The sequence below is a fragment of the Meleagris gallopavo genome, chromosome 14, assembly GCF_905368555.1.
Source record: "Meleagris gallopavo chromosome 14, MGAL_WU_HG_1.1, whole genome shotgun sequence".
Classification (NCBI taxonomy): domain Eukaryota; kingdom Metazoa; phylum Chordata; class Aves; order Galliformes; family Phasianidae; genus Meleagris; species Meleagris gallopavo.
Window position 1 is genome coordinate 13,054,007 of NC_139417.1, and position 16,887 is coordinate 13,070,893.

At 42.1% G+C, this 16,887-nt stretch overlaps 1 protein-coding gene across 5 annotated transcripts in view; it reads right to left on the bottom strand.

The window, feature by feature from the left end:
- CADPS (calcium dependent secretion activator) overlaps positions 1 to 16,887 on the bottom strand; it is a 175,060-nt gene that overhangs the window by 40,835 nt on the left and 117,338 nt on the right. For all 5 annotated transcript variants that reach the window (XM_085236221.1, XM_085236218.1, XM_085236220.1 and 2 more), the window contains 2 exons: positions 5,641 to 5,747; positions 821 to 977 (listed from right to left, as the gene is read on the bottom strand). In XM_085236221.1, coding sequence (XP_085092347.1) covers positions 821 to 977; positions 5,641 to 5,747 — 264 coding nt within the window. The remainder of the gene's footprint in view (positions 1 to 820; positions 978 to 5,640; positions 5,748 to 16,887) is intronic.

Consider the following 16,887-nt stretch of genomic DNA (forward strand, 5'->3'; position numbering starts at 1 on the left):
GCCACAGTGTGGCACTTTATTACACAATGAGTTTGTCAGTGAACGGAAAGAAACTGAGAACAGAACAGGAGCTGGCATCGTGCACCAACGCTCACGACAAAGACAGCAGGAATGGCTTCTTAATCAAAACAGATGAACAGACAACAAATCTTCTTTCCCATTAATGTCGGACTTACAGGTTACAAATACATTGTTACTTCCTGTGAATAAAATGGGTGTAAGAAATACTGCATGGCAAACATTACGGCTTTTGCAGGTAGGAGGATTGTTTCTTATTCAGTTACTCACTACCATGACACTCTCAGAGGATGAATCCCTGCTTCGTGAGTGGTGGGATTTGAAGGCGTGAGTCTTCTCCATGCCTTGGAGAAGCGCCTTATTTCACAGAGCACTAAGCTTCTGAATTCCTCTTACTCTCGTTTAATTTAAATCTTTTCTTCCCTTCAGTGAGGTATTTTAAAGCAGGGACTGGTTTGCTCCAAGCTAAATAAATGCAGTACACACATATAAAACAACACACACATTTAATGACGGTGTACATAATTCCCTGCTTGTCAGGCAGCCGTTACAAAAGACTTGAGAAGATGAAGCAAAATAAAAGTTCAACTTCTCACCTTCATCTGAGGCATTTGACTTAAGGGGTGTCTGTGTATGCATCAGAGAATTGCTTTTTTCTAGTGGAAGTGGAACCAAACCAAGCCGATGCTAAGAGTCTGCACTGTGCATCTCTACCCAGCTCAGCTCTCTGTGCAGCACAGAGAAGTATTAGCAGTAACCTGAGCCGCCCACTGAAAAGAAACGACCAAAATACAATACATACAGTCACTACGGAGGAAATCGTTTAGAAGCTGAAAGAGTGGAAAGCTGTCCCACGTGTCGGGGGGTTGCACCTCTAACGCAGCATCCATATCCACCGCAAACAGCGACAGGAAGGTCTCCGCGTGCTCAACCATTAAGTCTGACCACCAAGCAAAGGCCTTGGTAGAAAAAGATAACAGAGCAGTTATGTCAGTTCCAATAAAGCACAGTCACAGACGCTAGGCCACGTACCTCCAAAAAATGTGCACCCCATGGAAACTACCTTTATTGTAAAGAGAACAGTGCTTTCCAGTGCTAGCCTGCACAGACAGTGCTAATCACGGGAATTAGGCACTGCTGTTTTCATACAAAGGTCTCTTGCAGAAGATCTATTCAGGGCTCCACCATAAAGGCAGGCAGGTGTAACATGGCAGAGAAGGTTCCGTCTGTTCAATTTACAATAAATTGCTGAATTCATCTGTAGTTATGCTAATTATCAGAAAACAACTAATTTGTATTCTAAATGATAGAAATTGGGGAGTTTCTTCACTGTGGGTGGATTTTATGCTGTTATTCAGCAGTTAAAATTTTACTTGGCTTCACTACTTCTATTTCTCTTTAAAAACTGCCCAAGACATTAAAATCTGCCCTAAGTCCCACTCACTTTCATTTGGAAGCAATTCAAGCATCACCTGTGGAAGTTACTACAGCACTGTTCGTTTTACATGGCCAGCTATACACATCATCTAAATACACTACCACCTTCATTAATGCTACTTATCAGGAAACAAAGCTCTATTATCAACATGCCAAGATTTTAAAAAATAAATAAATAAGTCTACAAGCCTGTATTTTCAAAGAGGCAGGAAAAAAAAAATATATATATATATATCTATATCTAATCTTGAAAACCAAAAAAGATCAGTGAAGTAACTCATTCTCATGCACATGGGTCCTTCAGACTCACTGGACGGGCCCTCTGACGTGACATTCACATCATACATGGCTCAGATGTGAATGTTCCAGACGCATGCATGCGTGTTTAGTAATCACTTCTGGCTGGGAACATGCAATATGAGAAGGGCTGTCGTTAGGACCATGTGCTATAATTTGTAAGCAGCAGAAAATTACTCAGTGACTTAAAGGATCTGAGGAACGGTTTTCCAGCACTTTGCAAGAGAAAGAAACCTCTAGCATAGGCAGAAGACTAGAGATAGAACAGAAAAGACTGGGCATAAAGCATTCAGTTCAGAGGAATTGTCATTCGGGGAGGGTTTCTTTGCCTCCTGGATGGAAGCTTTTGGCACGATAGACTTTAGTTTTTTTAGGGTTCAGTTTCGATTAACTGAAGCAGAATGCTTTGGTTAATGCTGTTCTAGAGACACACAGAGAACAAGTCCTGCTGTGGGTTCTCTTGGCCACAGGGAGGGATTCATACCCCCAAACCAGGTCAGTGCCATAGACCCCTATAACAATTCCTATTTTGGACTGACTTCTCACCAGGCAGCTGTCAGAAGGTCTTTGAGACTATTCCCATTCCTTTGGTCCCTCAAAATACAAAGCAGACTGATATCACTCTGCTATTATTCCATGAGTTGATATAAACTGGTGATAAGACATGCATAGGTTGGATGTGACATGGGGCATTATGCATCCAGAGCACATCTCAGATGTAAAATAGCCAAAAAAAAAAAAACAAATGAACCCCAAGCTAATCTTAGTACTGGGCCAGCCCTATGGTGGGGCATGGAAGAGATGAACTGTGCTGTGAAGCAACTCCATCCCTGGGATGTTTGGGCAGCCCAATGTCTACTATGATGAAGAGTCTGAGTTGGCCCCAAAGGCCAGTGGCAACCAAGGTCCTGGGGGTGGAAGAGAGGGGAGGTGAGAGAGCATCTTCTGCAACAAGTCCGACATAATCGCTGCAGAGTCCTGCAATAAAACCTGCTTCCACAAAAAAGAAAAAAAAAAAAAGCTATTTTAAAAGAATGAGGAAGAAAAGCACATTGTTTGGAGGGGAGAGGAGAGGGTTGGAAATAATGCCCAAATCAGTCACCGTTTCCCTTTTGCTGAGTCAAATTTTATCTCCACATGTCTCTAACTCATGTCAGGTTCCCCAACCTCCTCCTCGCTATTCTCAGAGGACAGACCCTCCTGCAGTGGGAGCAAAACCACCACACTTTGAAGAGCTCCTTCAAGATGGTAACATTTTCTCTATTTACCATCTACTTACCTGCTTTACTTGAATGTAAGGGCAAAAAAAAAAGTGTTCTTTCTAGCCAAACACACCTATTATTGTATGTTTTACACATGGATACACATGTATATATGTATGACCTCAAAGGGTTAAAATACATATATACATATACACATATGTATACATAGAGAGAGAACACGAGTTCAGAAATACGTGAAGACCATGGCCTCTGGCATGTGCCATCAGTTGTCCAGGGAGACAAAAATGGAGCTGGAAGACATCTGATGAGAGAGATATTGCAATGGCAGAGACCTCCTGCTCTCACCTAGGACCAAGGCACCACTGTCCCTTTTGCATTTTTGTCTGTGCTTCTTTCTCATGGGTAGGACTAACCCCACTGATAAGACATGACGCTTTTGGTCTAATGGCTTTTGAACATATTCCATGCTCTGAGTTTTGTTTTCTGGGTTCTCACTAGCATGGCTGCTGGATGTCCATGCTTGGAAAAAAAGGGGTGTATTTTAATGGAAAAAAATCATGATTTTCAAAGAACGCATTCCTTCAGCAAGTGCTGCCATTTAATTCTGCTGAACATCCAAAGCAGACCAAGGAGTCTCACATTGCAGGTTGAACCTTCTCACCTCCAGGCAGAAGGACAAGATGGATAAAAAACTCTCATCTGGAATAATTTGAAAAAAACATGCAATACTTCAGCGCTTCCCTCTGCAGAGGAACAGAATAATGGGGCTGTAACGCATAATAAAGATGGTGTGATAAACCAGCCAGGCTCTCATCTCTCTGTTCCTTTGGGTGCAATTCCAAGTGTGCAGAGAGCTGGCCCACTGCCTGAACACCACTGAAATGCCACAGAAACCCTCGGGACAGGGATTCAATAACGTACCGACAGAGTGCTGGGCTTCTGGACAGAGATAAATGTCACTCTTCCAGGTCACTATTCAGAACAAGGGGCCAGGATGCCTCCTATCCATGTTGGCATTAACCTTCTGTCTCTAATCAAAGCCTTGTGACACAGAAGACACTGAAGAACAGTTCTGAATCTTCCTCCATGTGAGGATCAGAGCAGCAGAGCTGGCTGAACACCACGGGCCCTCTAGCTGCCTGCTGCAAAAGTCCACTATTTTCCCAACAACTGGTGCTTTAAAATCAGCTCTTTCCAGGCTGGTTGCACACACAGCCTAAGCTGGTGATGAGTGGAATAAAGCACTCGTCATCATCGGGCAAGCTCCTGCAGCTCGTGTGTAAGTGCAGAGCTCTCAGGCAACCCCCTGCTTTTGCAAAAGTGAAGTTCATTTCACTCTTCACCACGTATATTCTCTCTCTACATATAAATACTGTATATCCAGTACAAGGCACATACAGACAAAACCAGAGGAAGAACACTACCATTCTAGTCACTTGTGTAGAACTCAATCCACCTCCACCACAGTGTACTATAGATCAGGTGAATGCAAAACAACAGAGGTAACAACAGGCTGAGGAGAGATTCCAGGCGGGTAGGGTTGTGTTGGGATGTAACTGCAGCGCTCGTAAAATATACCCATTGCTACATGCATGGACTGGACTGCTACGCCACACTGACCCTCTGTGTAAGGCTACCAGCTCCACAAGCAGCCGACTGGGAGTTGCTGTTACATTCCTCGGTCAAAGTTACGGAAGCGAGGGCAAACCAGGTAAAATCCCAGTAGGAAACATGGCACTGAGAGGGCATGCACGAAATATGACAGGAGTGACTCGTGTCATTCGGTTTAGTCACATACCTCTTTCCCCTGCCAGGATCATCCAAGATTGAATGAACAGTAGAAAAACAGGGAGGAAATTTAAATATGCAAGCAGGCATTAGTTGGGTGTCGTGGATTGTTGTGTATTATCAATAAGTCAAGTTATACTGCAAATTTAATATACACCGGAATGATTTTTAGGTGATTGTGAAATTACTTATCAAACGCTCTTAATGCAAAATATAGTGAGTATATACAAAAATGGGAAGGAAAAGAGAAAAGAGTGAATGAGTGTAACAATTCCTACAGTCATATACAGTAACTGTTCGCTCTGATATTCAGAATGATCAACTTTCCAACACTTAGCCAAGAACACCAGATTTACAGCCAACACAGGGCTCGATCCTGCAGATACTTACATGGGTGGGCAAGGTCTCTGCCTGGGGCAGTCCCTGCGAGGTGCCACTGTCCTGGCAGCACTGCCAGCTGCCTCGGGGCTCAGTGCTTCCAGGTTGAGCCTCAGGGTTCTCTAACATCTATTTGCCCCTGATACGGTTTCAGTGTTTTTAAAACATGAATCTTTCCGTTAAAGCACTTTGAAGAGTTAAGAGGATGGGCCTGCTCTATATGGAGCTGGTGGTGAACATACGTGGCTCTTGCTGGTGCTGCGGACTGACATACCAGACAGCAGAATGTAATCAATCCCCCCTTTGGCCCTCCCTGCCCTATGGAAAAGCAGTCTTCCTGACCTGTCCCGTGTGCCTTCATCACACTTCATCCCCATTGCTGCCTTCTAAAAAAGATAACCCAGCACCTGTTCAGGAGACATCCCATAAGCGCGCAAAGCCACCAGCAACCGACCGGACCCTGCTCGAGAGCTGCAGGACACAGGGCACCGCTGCTCACCTCTGCGTGGTGCTCTTCGTTTTGTTGGAGGACTTCAATTACCAATTCTGCCAGACGTATTGTGTCTTCTAACTTTTTAGCTGGTGTGACTAACCGGCCTACATTTTCTGTAGTACAAGAAGTCGAGTTAAAAGGCAGGCAGAGTGAAAAGCCCGATGTAAAGCAAGTAATTTTAGAGGTTTAAAAAATCCCATAATATTCTACAGCTTTAAAGATCTTTTCATGCATATGTTAAATGCTTGTATAATTAGTACTGTGCAAACCAGAAAGCCACATTCGTTATTATACTATGAAAATACAGTGCTCCAGCTCCAAATTTCACAACATAGTCAGAGTTGTTTTGCTTTATGGTGAGGCAGTGGGACTTTATTAGCTCAAATAAGAACATTACATTCCCTAAAGACAGCATCTGGCCACTAATATATGAACAATATGTATCCTACAGAGTAGATGATGCATTGCAGATCGTGTCTGTATGACTTAACATACTTTTATGATCAATTGAAACAAATCTCTCCGTACTTTAACAAATCGTCAAACTCGAGCAATTTAAATGTCACCTGCTACTGAAAGCAAAAGCTGCAGGTCTGGCTTGCTCCAGGATTTAACTCCACAAAGGTTGAGGAGTTATGCATGCTGGGGGGAGTGGAAAGTGGTGACGCCCACCAGGCGTTGATACGTAAGATTTATATGGGAAAAGAGATGCAAATTTACAGCAAAAACCCTGCAAACAAACCAAGGAGTTTAAATCCTGGAGCTTTTGCTTTAGATCTATTGAGTTCTTTTGCAGTATTTTCTAAAAAGATTTTTAAAAACAATCAAATCATATTCTTCCAGGTAACTGGTATTAAAGTATTACAAATCTGAGGTGCTAACAATCTGGAACATTTGAGTTTTTCAACTTAGAGTATTTCAACAGGAATAACAGGAAAAATAAAACAGTGATCTGTTCATTGAACAAGAGCTTCTACAGATCTGGCTGAGTGCAACCAACAGGGCTTCTGTGACCTGACATGGTGATTCACCAGCGCTCCCGGCTCCAAGGAGAAGAGCAGGAGCACTGCTCCCTGGGGACGTGCCTGTGGGTCCCTGCAGAGGTGTTCCTCCTGCTAATGATGGGCTGCAAACCCAGTTCTGCTGTACTAGATTGGGCAAGGAGCAGGATCATGCTTCAGGAGCTACACCAGCCAGCCCATACCTATCCACCTATGAACATTTTGGTCTCTGTGATATTAAACCTGGAGACTTCATAAGCAGGTGAAGTACCAAAAAAATCCCAAAGGGCAGTAAAATCAGTGCGCTGCCATTAGCAGGCTGAACGAGAGCAACAAAGCCAAATGCTAGAGGTGCATGAATTACAGCTCCTCCACCAGGAAGGCATTCACCTTGGGATGTTCAACACTAAGCCAGCAGCTTGGGTTATGCCTAAGTGCAAGACAGTTGAGCACCTTGCTCCAGATTCCTGCATGCATCAGCTGTCTGCAAATACCTAAGTGCTTAGGTTTTATTTACTGACATAACAGCAACTCGTGGTTGCACACAGATGTCCCACTTTGCTCTGATGAGCCTCAGGGCACAAACCCCAACTTGCTGAAGGCCTGGCAAGCTTTGAGGACTCAAATCTCCATCTTAACATCTTGCCTGCTCCTAGTCTTCTCTGGATTTATTCTTAAGGCAAAAAATCTCCCATGAAGAGGAGAGGAATATTTCTCAGAAGGGGCTGTGAGAGAGGCATGTGGTGCTGCTGTCAGAGGAGCCTAGCAGCCAGGGCAGCTGAGATCTGGCATTGCAAGTGCTCAGCTCAGCTGAGGGATGCATCAAGGCAAATTAATGCTACATTTTCGCTGATGGATACCATGTATAGGGGCCTTAGGGTTTCCTATCTGGTTTCCCTTTCATCTCTTGTAGCACTGGAAACAATAACAAAAGAAACCCAGCTTGTCCTTAAAATATTCCATTGGGCAAACACTGAAATTGGAGAACTAGTGTTTAACTCATTGTCCCCCTTCCTATGCAATCCAACACCTCACTGGTTACAAGAAAACTTCCTTTTAAGCAAAGAGAACTCAAAGAAATGTCCCTCTGGTTGCTTCTGCACCTCTGAAGCCAAAGGGAAGCTTTTCCATCGATCAGAGCAGCATCAGACCCACTCTCATTTGCAACACTGATCTGCTCTCAAATACAACTAAAAGACAAAAGTGTTAATAAGAACAACTGCTCAGAGATGCTGTCTTTAAAGAAAATATTGATGCTTATACAACTTTGGCAGCCAGCAGATGTCAATCTTAATTTTTTTTCTTCTTATTTTAAATATTTCCCTGGTTAAGTTACTATACATCAGAATATTCCGCTAAGATAGCTGGAGCACTGACAGTTACATGAAACATATACGATATACTTATCAAACATTTCATCCAACATCATGTAAAGCTCATACATATTTATAGTTTTCATGCAAAATGTTATGCAACAACAATGTTATTTTGTGCTGACGTTGATATTTGAAAATGTTGCATATGTCAGACATTGCTAGACAAAAAAAAATGTGGACATTTTGAAATAAATGCTACCTCTAAATCTCTACAAACCTACCACATCGCGCTAGGTGGTTTATAAAGCTGCACATGACAACTAGCTTGCTAAGGCTAAACAAGCAACTGCCAGGCTAGAAAGCCACTGAATAAATGGAAGGAAGACTATTACAGTACTTGGCGTCTGTTTGGCCATGCCTTTGAGCATATGATTTATCATGTTAGTCTGCGTTTGAGGAGATGCCGGTGGCCCAGCCGGTGGCTTAGGCTTGGATGGACGGGCTGCTGGTGTGACGGAGGGACGCCAAAAGTAAAGAGACAATGACGTCATAACAGTGACAAAAGGATGGAAACTTCGAAAGGAACAAAAGCAGAAATGATCAAATACACATGGAAAAAGCTGCTGGGTTTTGCTTCTTGGCGCTTGAGGAGTTACACGGGAATGACACCGTTTGACAACAAAAATTCTAGGAGTCGGCAGATTCTAACATCCTACGGCACTGCGCAATCAGAAAGCCGAGCACCCGACACAAGTGTGGGGCTGCACTTCGTGTGGCCACGTGGGAAACCTCCATTTGGGAAACAGAGCTAAAACTCTGCAATTCACAGAAGGTGACCAAAAACGACCACTTGAAGCCAGTGCCCCCCTGCTTAGGTACATTTAGCAATAGAATAACGAGCCACAGTAATTAATTGCTTTGTAAATATCAATTACACATTTTAGAATTAAACGTCACTGTTGGTTAAAGGGAGCTATAAAATATTCTTGTGCAATTTAAACATGTAAAAAAATCTGTCACTTAAAAATGTGTGGTTCCTGATCGTTTCCAGCTCATTTAATTATTTTCAACTTGGAATTCTAGTGGCTTTTATATTCTGGGTTGAATCATATATAAAAACTTGCCAGCTCTATCAAATATGTTACTTGCTATTCCAAATGTTAGAATACTGCAATCAGGACTTGACCCATCTGTCATATAGTTTACAATATCAGCATAGGAAAAATTCAAAGAAAATAGCCTTTCCTTTTACATGCACTCAGAGAATAAATTATGTACTGTGAATATATTAACACAATAGTTTCTATTACATTTAATAACAGTTTCTAGCAGCAGAGTGACTATTTTTAATAATTCCATTTGCAAAGAATCTGGCATATTTATCTGGACATTCTATTGCCAAAAGTCCTTGCCATTTTGATTGCATTTTCCAGCGGGAAAAAAAAAAATGGGTTGGCTTGTGCAAAGTAGATTTCTGATTGCTTTTAAATCTCACAGAATTACAACACTTATCAGAGCAAAATAAAGAATATTTGAGTAAACCATTACTTAAAGAGTACAAGTTAGGTTTGTTCCTTCTCTCCATACACAGAGGTACACACGTACATGAACACACACACAGTGCACACATGCACACACATGCACACACACTTTTAGTCTTTTTAGATATGTAGTGATTTAATTCAGACTCATAGATTCAAGCTTCTGCTTTTTGGGTTGTTTTTTTTTTTTTTGGTGTTTTTTTTTTTTTTTTTTTTTTTTTTTTGTTTTTTTGGTTGTTTTCTGATAGCAAATAAGCAGGTCTACTTGCTTATCGCTGGAGTCACCCTGATCTATGCTCAGTGTTTACCCAGGGTGGTTTTGTCCCCAGAAATAATACCACTCACCCTCAGGTGACAAAAATAACTGTTCTTTGGGCACTGGGCTAATGACTTTCAGCCTAATTTAAAACATAAGCAAGAAATCAATTTGATTACTCACTGATGGCTGCTGGGCAAAACAGGTAATGCTTAGGAAGGAGATTTTATCTCTGGCCTCCAGGAACTCCACGCCCCATCACACCTCTGTGTACCACAACCCGAAATTGCCCCTAAAAGTGAGCCCACCTCTGTGCCACCAACCATCAAAATGCTCATGCTGAAAGAGAGAGGTGCTACCATGGACCCCAGTGGTGAACACATTTCAGCCCTCAATGACATCAAGCCCCCGCAGTGTCAAATTGGCCTGACTTGTGCAAGTGTTTTCTGCCTCAAGGAAAAGTCAGAAGCAGGGAAAGATGAGGAGGAAGCAGCAAGAGCTGCTGGTGAGATTTGAATGCATCGGTCACTAAGATTAAAGGCAGGAGAAGCTTATTCCTCCCTAACAGCCTGGCAAAGGGCTTCTCTAAAGCACTCTCCTGGACAAATTTGCACATGAGACTGCATTTTACACCTCCCCCTGATACTTGCAAATAAAACACTTGCAGAAACCTGAATTACTTGGCAAGTAAGAGTTTTGGGGTTGTATGTTGTGCTTTAGGATGCAGTGAGCATAACAGGTGTATTATAAAATCAGTGCTACTTTGGGAATGTGTGTTCCATAAAATTCATTGTATGCAGACCAGAATATATTCCAACTATGCATGGTGGTCTGTGTGAGATGGAAGGGCTAGCACAACCACAATGCTGAAATTAAACCTCAATAAGCAAGGACTAGCGTTGACTTTCCATTTTTCTCACAAGCACAGCTATCAACTCTGTGATTTCCTTGTAATAATTAAAAATACGAGCTCTGCCAAAGGCTTTGCTGTGTAAGTATTGTTGTGTGCATCCATTTGTGAGCCAATCATGGCAATGATAGAGTTGCTGTTCTCAAGATAACGATAAAGAATAATGGACACAGCCCAAGGAGAAGGCAAAACAGCCTTTATTATCCTCATGAAATGATTCATGTGTTCCTGAAAAGGACTTCAGTGATGATAACTTTTTTCTCTTAAACCAAGATGCACAATTAAGAAAAATCAAAAAGGTTTTTCAACTTAGAAGGAGACTCAGCTCTCAAAATGCAACATACTGAAATGAGAACCTCCTGACTTTCTGGTAATTATTCAGCTTAGTGATGAGTTCTTGCACATCTGAATTCTATCTCATGCTTCAGGCAGCAAGTTGCTCTGCGGTTGGTAAGAACCTTGTAGAAAGAATGCCACAGAGCAGATCACTGCGACCCCTGAAGCTCTAGTAACAACTCTGATGCTGCTCCAATGTTTTATAAGGGGCAAGAGAAAAGCTAGCAATTTGCCTAGCAGCTCTCTGCTAAAACCAACTGAATGCCACCTCAATGAACCAAACAAAGCAGCAGTTCAGTAAGCAGACAAATGCAGGTTGCAGTTATGTCTGGGCTACATCAATAGTAAAATGTACGATCTATTAACAACTTCAGTCTCCATTCCTGCCTCAAAGACTAACATTTTCCTACATTTTGCATCCATATTTATTTGGGGAATTTCATTTGGTTTTCTTGTTGAGCTTTGTGCATTATCACAGTTGCTGGGGTGACTGCTGAGTGATGGATGAGCTGATAAATCCCATGGCACCTCCTCTTATCCCAGGTTAGCTTAACAAACAGGCAGCTCAGCCCCTACAGTTCCAGCACATTTGCTAAATATTGCAGATACATGCATGGAACTCCCCAGGCTGAGATCCAGAAATAGGAAACACGAGTGACGTGAAGAGAGTATGGGGACTGTGACAAGGGCCAGTGAGAGTGTTGTGACAAATACCAGTGCTTGGCAGCAACCTGCTGCGTTGTGAAGTCAAACACTGGCCCCTTCTGCATGCAATTCCTCAGCCCAGGATCTTCCTGTGCCTGGTGGGTGAGCATGATGCACAAGACACTCTGCAGCTGGTGCCAGTCGCCGCTGACACAGTCAGGGAAATGCATCCTTGGACTAAGGATGTTGAGGGACAAGCATAAATTTGCAATTTTGGCCCACAATTGACCCAAAAGAAGCCGAATTCCCCCAAGGACAAAGCAATGGATATCATGGGGTCTATCCACTCCCAAGTCTCTTCCTCTGCCTGCAGAGCTGCCCAGATGGCAGTTCTGGCTCCATGTACAAAAGCAACAGCCATCCCAGCCTCACATCTCCTTTGCTTTTCATCCCCAAGGGTACCACAGGACTTTCTTTTACAGAGGCCAAAACCAAGTCACTATGAGAGAAACTGTCAAAACCTAAAAACTCATGTCTTACACTAAACACAACAAATGGTCAAGCTGACAACTGTCATTATGGCTGGCACTAGCTCTAAGGCTGCCTGCACTCAGCTCCAGCAGGGTGAAGTGGCATTCATGGAAATGGGATCCCTCATTGCCAATGAACTCCAACGCAGTGCAGTGCATTCCTCAGTTCCTGTGCTTATGGGATGGAGAAGTCATTTTTTTATAAAAGAAAAATGGATTTCCAACTGACATGAATATGCATACCAAACACTTATTATAAGGTTGTTAGTTTTGTCTGATTAGTAATTAAAACAACCCACTAATCTTTAATTATTTCAGAATAATGTTCTGTTTAGTATTCTATTTTAAATCCATACTTTTAGGTGGGGCAAGAGACTACAATTTTTTTCATGTGAAAGGAGAATGAAAGACGACAGTTGTGTGTTTAAGTTGTTTTCATTATCTTATTTTTCATTCTTGCTTTTGGGAAAACAAATACAAAATCAGGACAAAACCTACTCACTTTTGATTCCACTTCATCTGAAGAACTGATTTCAAGTTGAATCCTGCTGACACTGCCCAAAAATTTTTCATTTAAGACACTGGGAGAGTTGTGGGCACAAAGCAGGGCGGCCACATCCTACCATGTTCCTTCACTCACTCTGAGCTTCGAGAAGCAGTTGTATTTTTAAACAAACTGGGCCTAGATATGCTCTTCTCAATTCCTAAACTTGACACGTGTGACAAGCCTTAGCCAGCAAGAGAGATGCCTAGTGCAAGAATTGTGCTTAACACACAACAGCCCACTGCAGCCACTGGAAATAGCTGTGCTTGCAATGGTTGTATCTGCAACTTGTGGACCTGTTCCTCTTGTAGTTGCAGAGAAGAATTAATCTTCATTTCCCAAATACTCTTTGTTTATCAAAATTGGTTTTAGTGTCATGCTCTAGATCCAGAGTCAAATTTGAGCTGCAGGGGTCTGGGGAAGCTGGGGCAGAACAAACCCAGCCCCTCACACTGCTTTCTAAAAGCAATTTCCCTTTGATAACAGCTGGAATCAAACCAATCCTTTTCTCCCCCAACCCCACATAACACAACAATCTACTCACAAAAAGGGGTGAACAGTTCAGGTTTCAAGGACTTCCAAAGCAGGACTGTGGAATACAACAGAAACAAGAACAGGGGGCTACAGACCTCCAAAACCCCTTCTGAAGAGACAGGCACTTCAGGCACTTTGGTTTGTGCTGAAACTTTACCTCACCACATGTCACCACAGGTTATAAACAAGAGACAAACAAGACTTCTGTCTGATCGGATCATTTGTTACACACTAACAATAAAATTGAAAACAAAACAAAACAAAACAAAAAAACCAAACCGAAACAAAACCAAAAATCAAACCAATTCTCCCAGTAGGGCATAAAACAGAAGTTATGAAAACCAAAAATGAACGTTAGTTTCATCAGAAATGCACCTGTTGGGTGTGTTAACGGCCAGGTCACCAACGTTTCTGCACCAAAAATGAGTTGCAGTTCTTTAGGAAAACAAGATACTTTCCTTTTACAAAGGCTAGGTTGTCCATTAAAACTGTCTCTTAAGAAGAAACACTATTGCTACAAGGTACTTCTAATCTACACTCTATTCTAAGGATGGAGACAAAAGAGGTTACGTAGACAGCACAAATTAACTCCTTAAGTATTAATGCATCTCCATTTTCAGCCTGAAGGAGTACATATCTTAAGGAGCTATGAAAAAACAAAATAAATATAACTTAACAGTCCTAGCAATTTATAATGCATATACAATTGTTCACCTGCGTCCTTTTGATTCTCTATATGAAAGAGAGAAAGCAACAAGGAGAGAAAAGAGAGAAACAAGAACAGATAGGCAGGATTAATGAGCAAGTGGACCGCACAGCCCCCCAGTAATGCGTGATATATGACATTTGAAAATAAGATAAGTTGCCCCGTCTCGCCCCCCGCCCAGCAACACGCCCAGTGGTGTTACCAAAAGAATCTCCTTTCACAGAGGTGAAAGAGAAAGCTGTACCAACAGGAAATAGGAGAGCACGAGCTCTGCTGATGTACAGGGGCTCTCCGAGCAGCACCCGGGCTCCTGTGTCCCCTCCAGAGCTCAGCAGAGAGAAGCAACCCAAAAATCCAGGAGAGCAAGTACAGCGCTTCCGCTTGAGAGAACGGCCAGGAGACATGTAAGAGCTGATGCACGCAGGAAGGACAGCCTCACATGATCTCATACGCAGGCTTCTTTACAGATCGTGTACGCGGGAGAAGGGACAGCTTTTCCCCACGTCCTTTACCTGACTGCTAGCTCGTTTCTCCCCGGTGTAGCTGCTGCCCTTTGATTGTGTACCAGTGACAAGCACTTTACAAATTGGGGTTACATGAAAGCAAAGTAAAAATGCATTCAGGTCACAGACATAAAGAGTAACTGAAAAAACTTACAAACAGTCTGAGTTTATCACAAACAAATGGCTAAATCGTCTAACCTGTTTTAGGCTGATAAAAAGTGACTGGACTTCTCACACTGGGTTCACAGACAGAAGCAACAGACAAGCCAATGCTAAAAGACTTGAAGCAAGGAGAGTGAGTTTGTTTGGATCTGGACTTTCTCGAGGTAATGAGAACAGAGAGAGTGAGGACAGCATGGAGAGGAGGGTGGTAGGTACTCACGAATGGTTAAATCCATCACTTGAGAGGCCAAGCAGAAGACAGGATGCTCATACATTTCTCTCTTTTTCCCTATAAAAGAGGATTTGGGCATGCAAGAGGCTTAGGTCAGAGGTAAAGAGGTTATAAGGTTATAGGTCAGAGGAAAACTTCATATCAGGTTAAAAGGAAAATAGCCGCAGAGTATTTTGGGATACATACAGGATAAAAGGAAAAAAAAAAAAAAGGAAAAAAAAGGGTTAAAATTGGAGATCTACTGGATTAACCATTCAGCATGCCCATGAGTCACAAGATAGGTTGTGACCATGACTCTAGAGGTTTGTTCAGAATTGTTTGCAAGAATATGATCAAAACGTCATGAATAGAGGGAAATAGATTTTCACTGGTTTAAGGCTCCAAGATACTAAGGATTTCAGCCTTCAGTATCTAAGGCTTTCACAGGTATTTCTTCATAAACATAGCCTTGAGCACTGCCGCCACTGATTCTGTTTTGCACCTCTGACAAAACTCTTTTCATCACGTGGCTATTCAAACATCAGCATTCGAAAGCAAGATTTCAAAACCAGCATGGCATCCAGAGATGCACCTTACCAAGGCAAATTTGTTCTTTGCTCTTCTGAGCAGCTATTGGAACACACAGTGGACTATGCTCATGAGAGAAAACCTGATGCATGCAGCTGGTGGATGTTGGGTTGTTTGAACTAACAAGCCCAGCATGCTTTGAAATTGGTGTTACAACCACTTTTATAGAAACAGGATAAAAAAGTGGCTGTGGCCAATCACGGATAAAGGAGGAGAAAAGCAGAAGAGAGCAGGTAGTGTGGAATGAACTATTTCCCTGAAAAGGTAGCTGGAAAAAAAATGCGTTGCTTCAAAGTATTCCCAGACCTAAAAGTCACAGTGCAAAAAAGAGGGCAGGTAATTAACACAACCAAGAAGAATTGAGGCACAAAAGGAAAAGTACACACTAACTGTTCTACTTTGGAAATGAATGCATTTTTACTTACAGATCATAAAGTTTGTTTTTGCATAGATTTATCTGAAAGAAGAGAGCAAATCTTACCAACGAGTTAGTGATATTTACACAGAGAACCTAAGGGAGCCAGCACTGGGTAGAAGCATTTATCAACAGAAAAGCTGCTTTGATTCTCAGTCCTTCTCCAGTCTCTCAAACATATTTAAACATTGCATTTTACAGAATACACCAATTAAAATATCCTGTGAAGTTGAGTACTTTGATAAATTGTCTGATAATGCAGTGCTTATGGAACCTTCATTCCTTCTCTATTTTAGTCACTCATTACCAAGTCAAGAGTTGATAAACATCCTTTTAGTGCCCAATTCTTAAGTGTTTCTCACTGGATGCATAACAATGAATTCATTACCACTGGTACACAATTCGCATCGTTAGACAGAAAAAAAAAGATGGAAAAAGAGAGGACATGTCATGTACAGAACTTGGACAATTTGTCGTACAACAACCCAATTTTTCACGTAAACAAGAACTAAGAAAAGATCAGAGGGAGCCGTTTTTTTTCTCCTCTCAATATTGTCCTAGAGGCATACAATGATAATCTCAGCTGTAGGAAAGCTTCACATCACACATAACAGAAACCCAAAGTCTAGAGCAGAACATACCATTCATCTGGAACACATGGGTTTAAGCAATTGCAAACTCGGATACAGTTGGGTAGGAGTTTCAAGTTGGGAACAGCAGCCCACAAAGGTAGCAACATAAACTGATCAACATATAAAGAACTACTGGATCAGAGAGCTTCAGCTGACACGTATCCTCCAGCAAGCTTTAAAATGTCTTTTTGATGGCTACATGTGTCTCTGGTCACTGGTTATTATTCTCCCATAACTTAAAAGGTCAATAATATCAGTTATGCTGGATTTAGAGTGACAAGAAAGAAATCTGATGCAAGTACAGGACCAACTGATCAATGACTGCTATGCACAATGCAAAGACAAGGAAACACTCCCAGAAAAAGACATTTTAAATCGGCTACAAATGATTAAGTACAGATTAAACAGCTTTTCAGCTTCTTA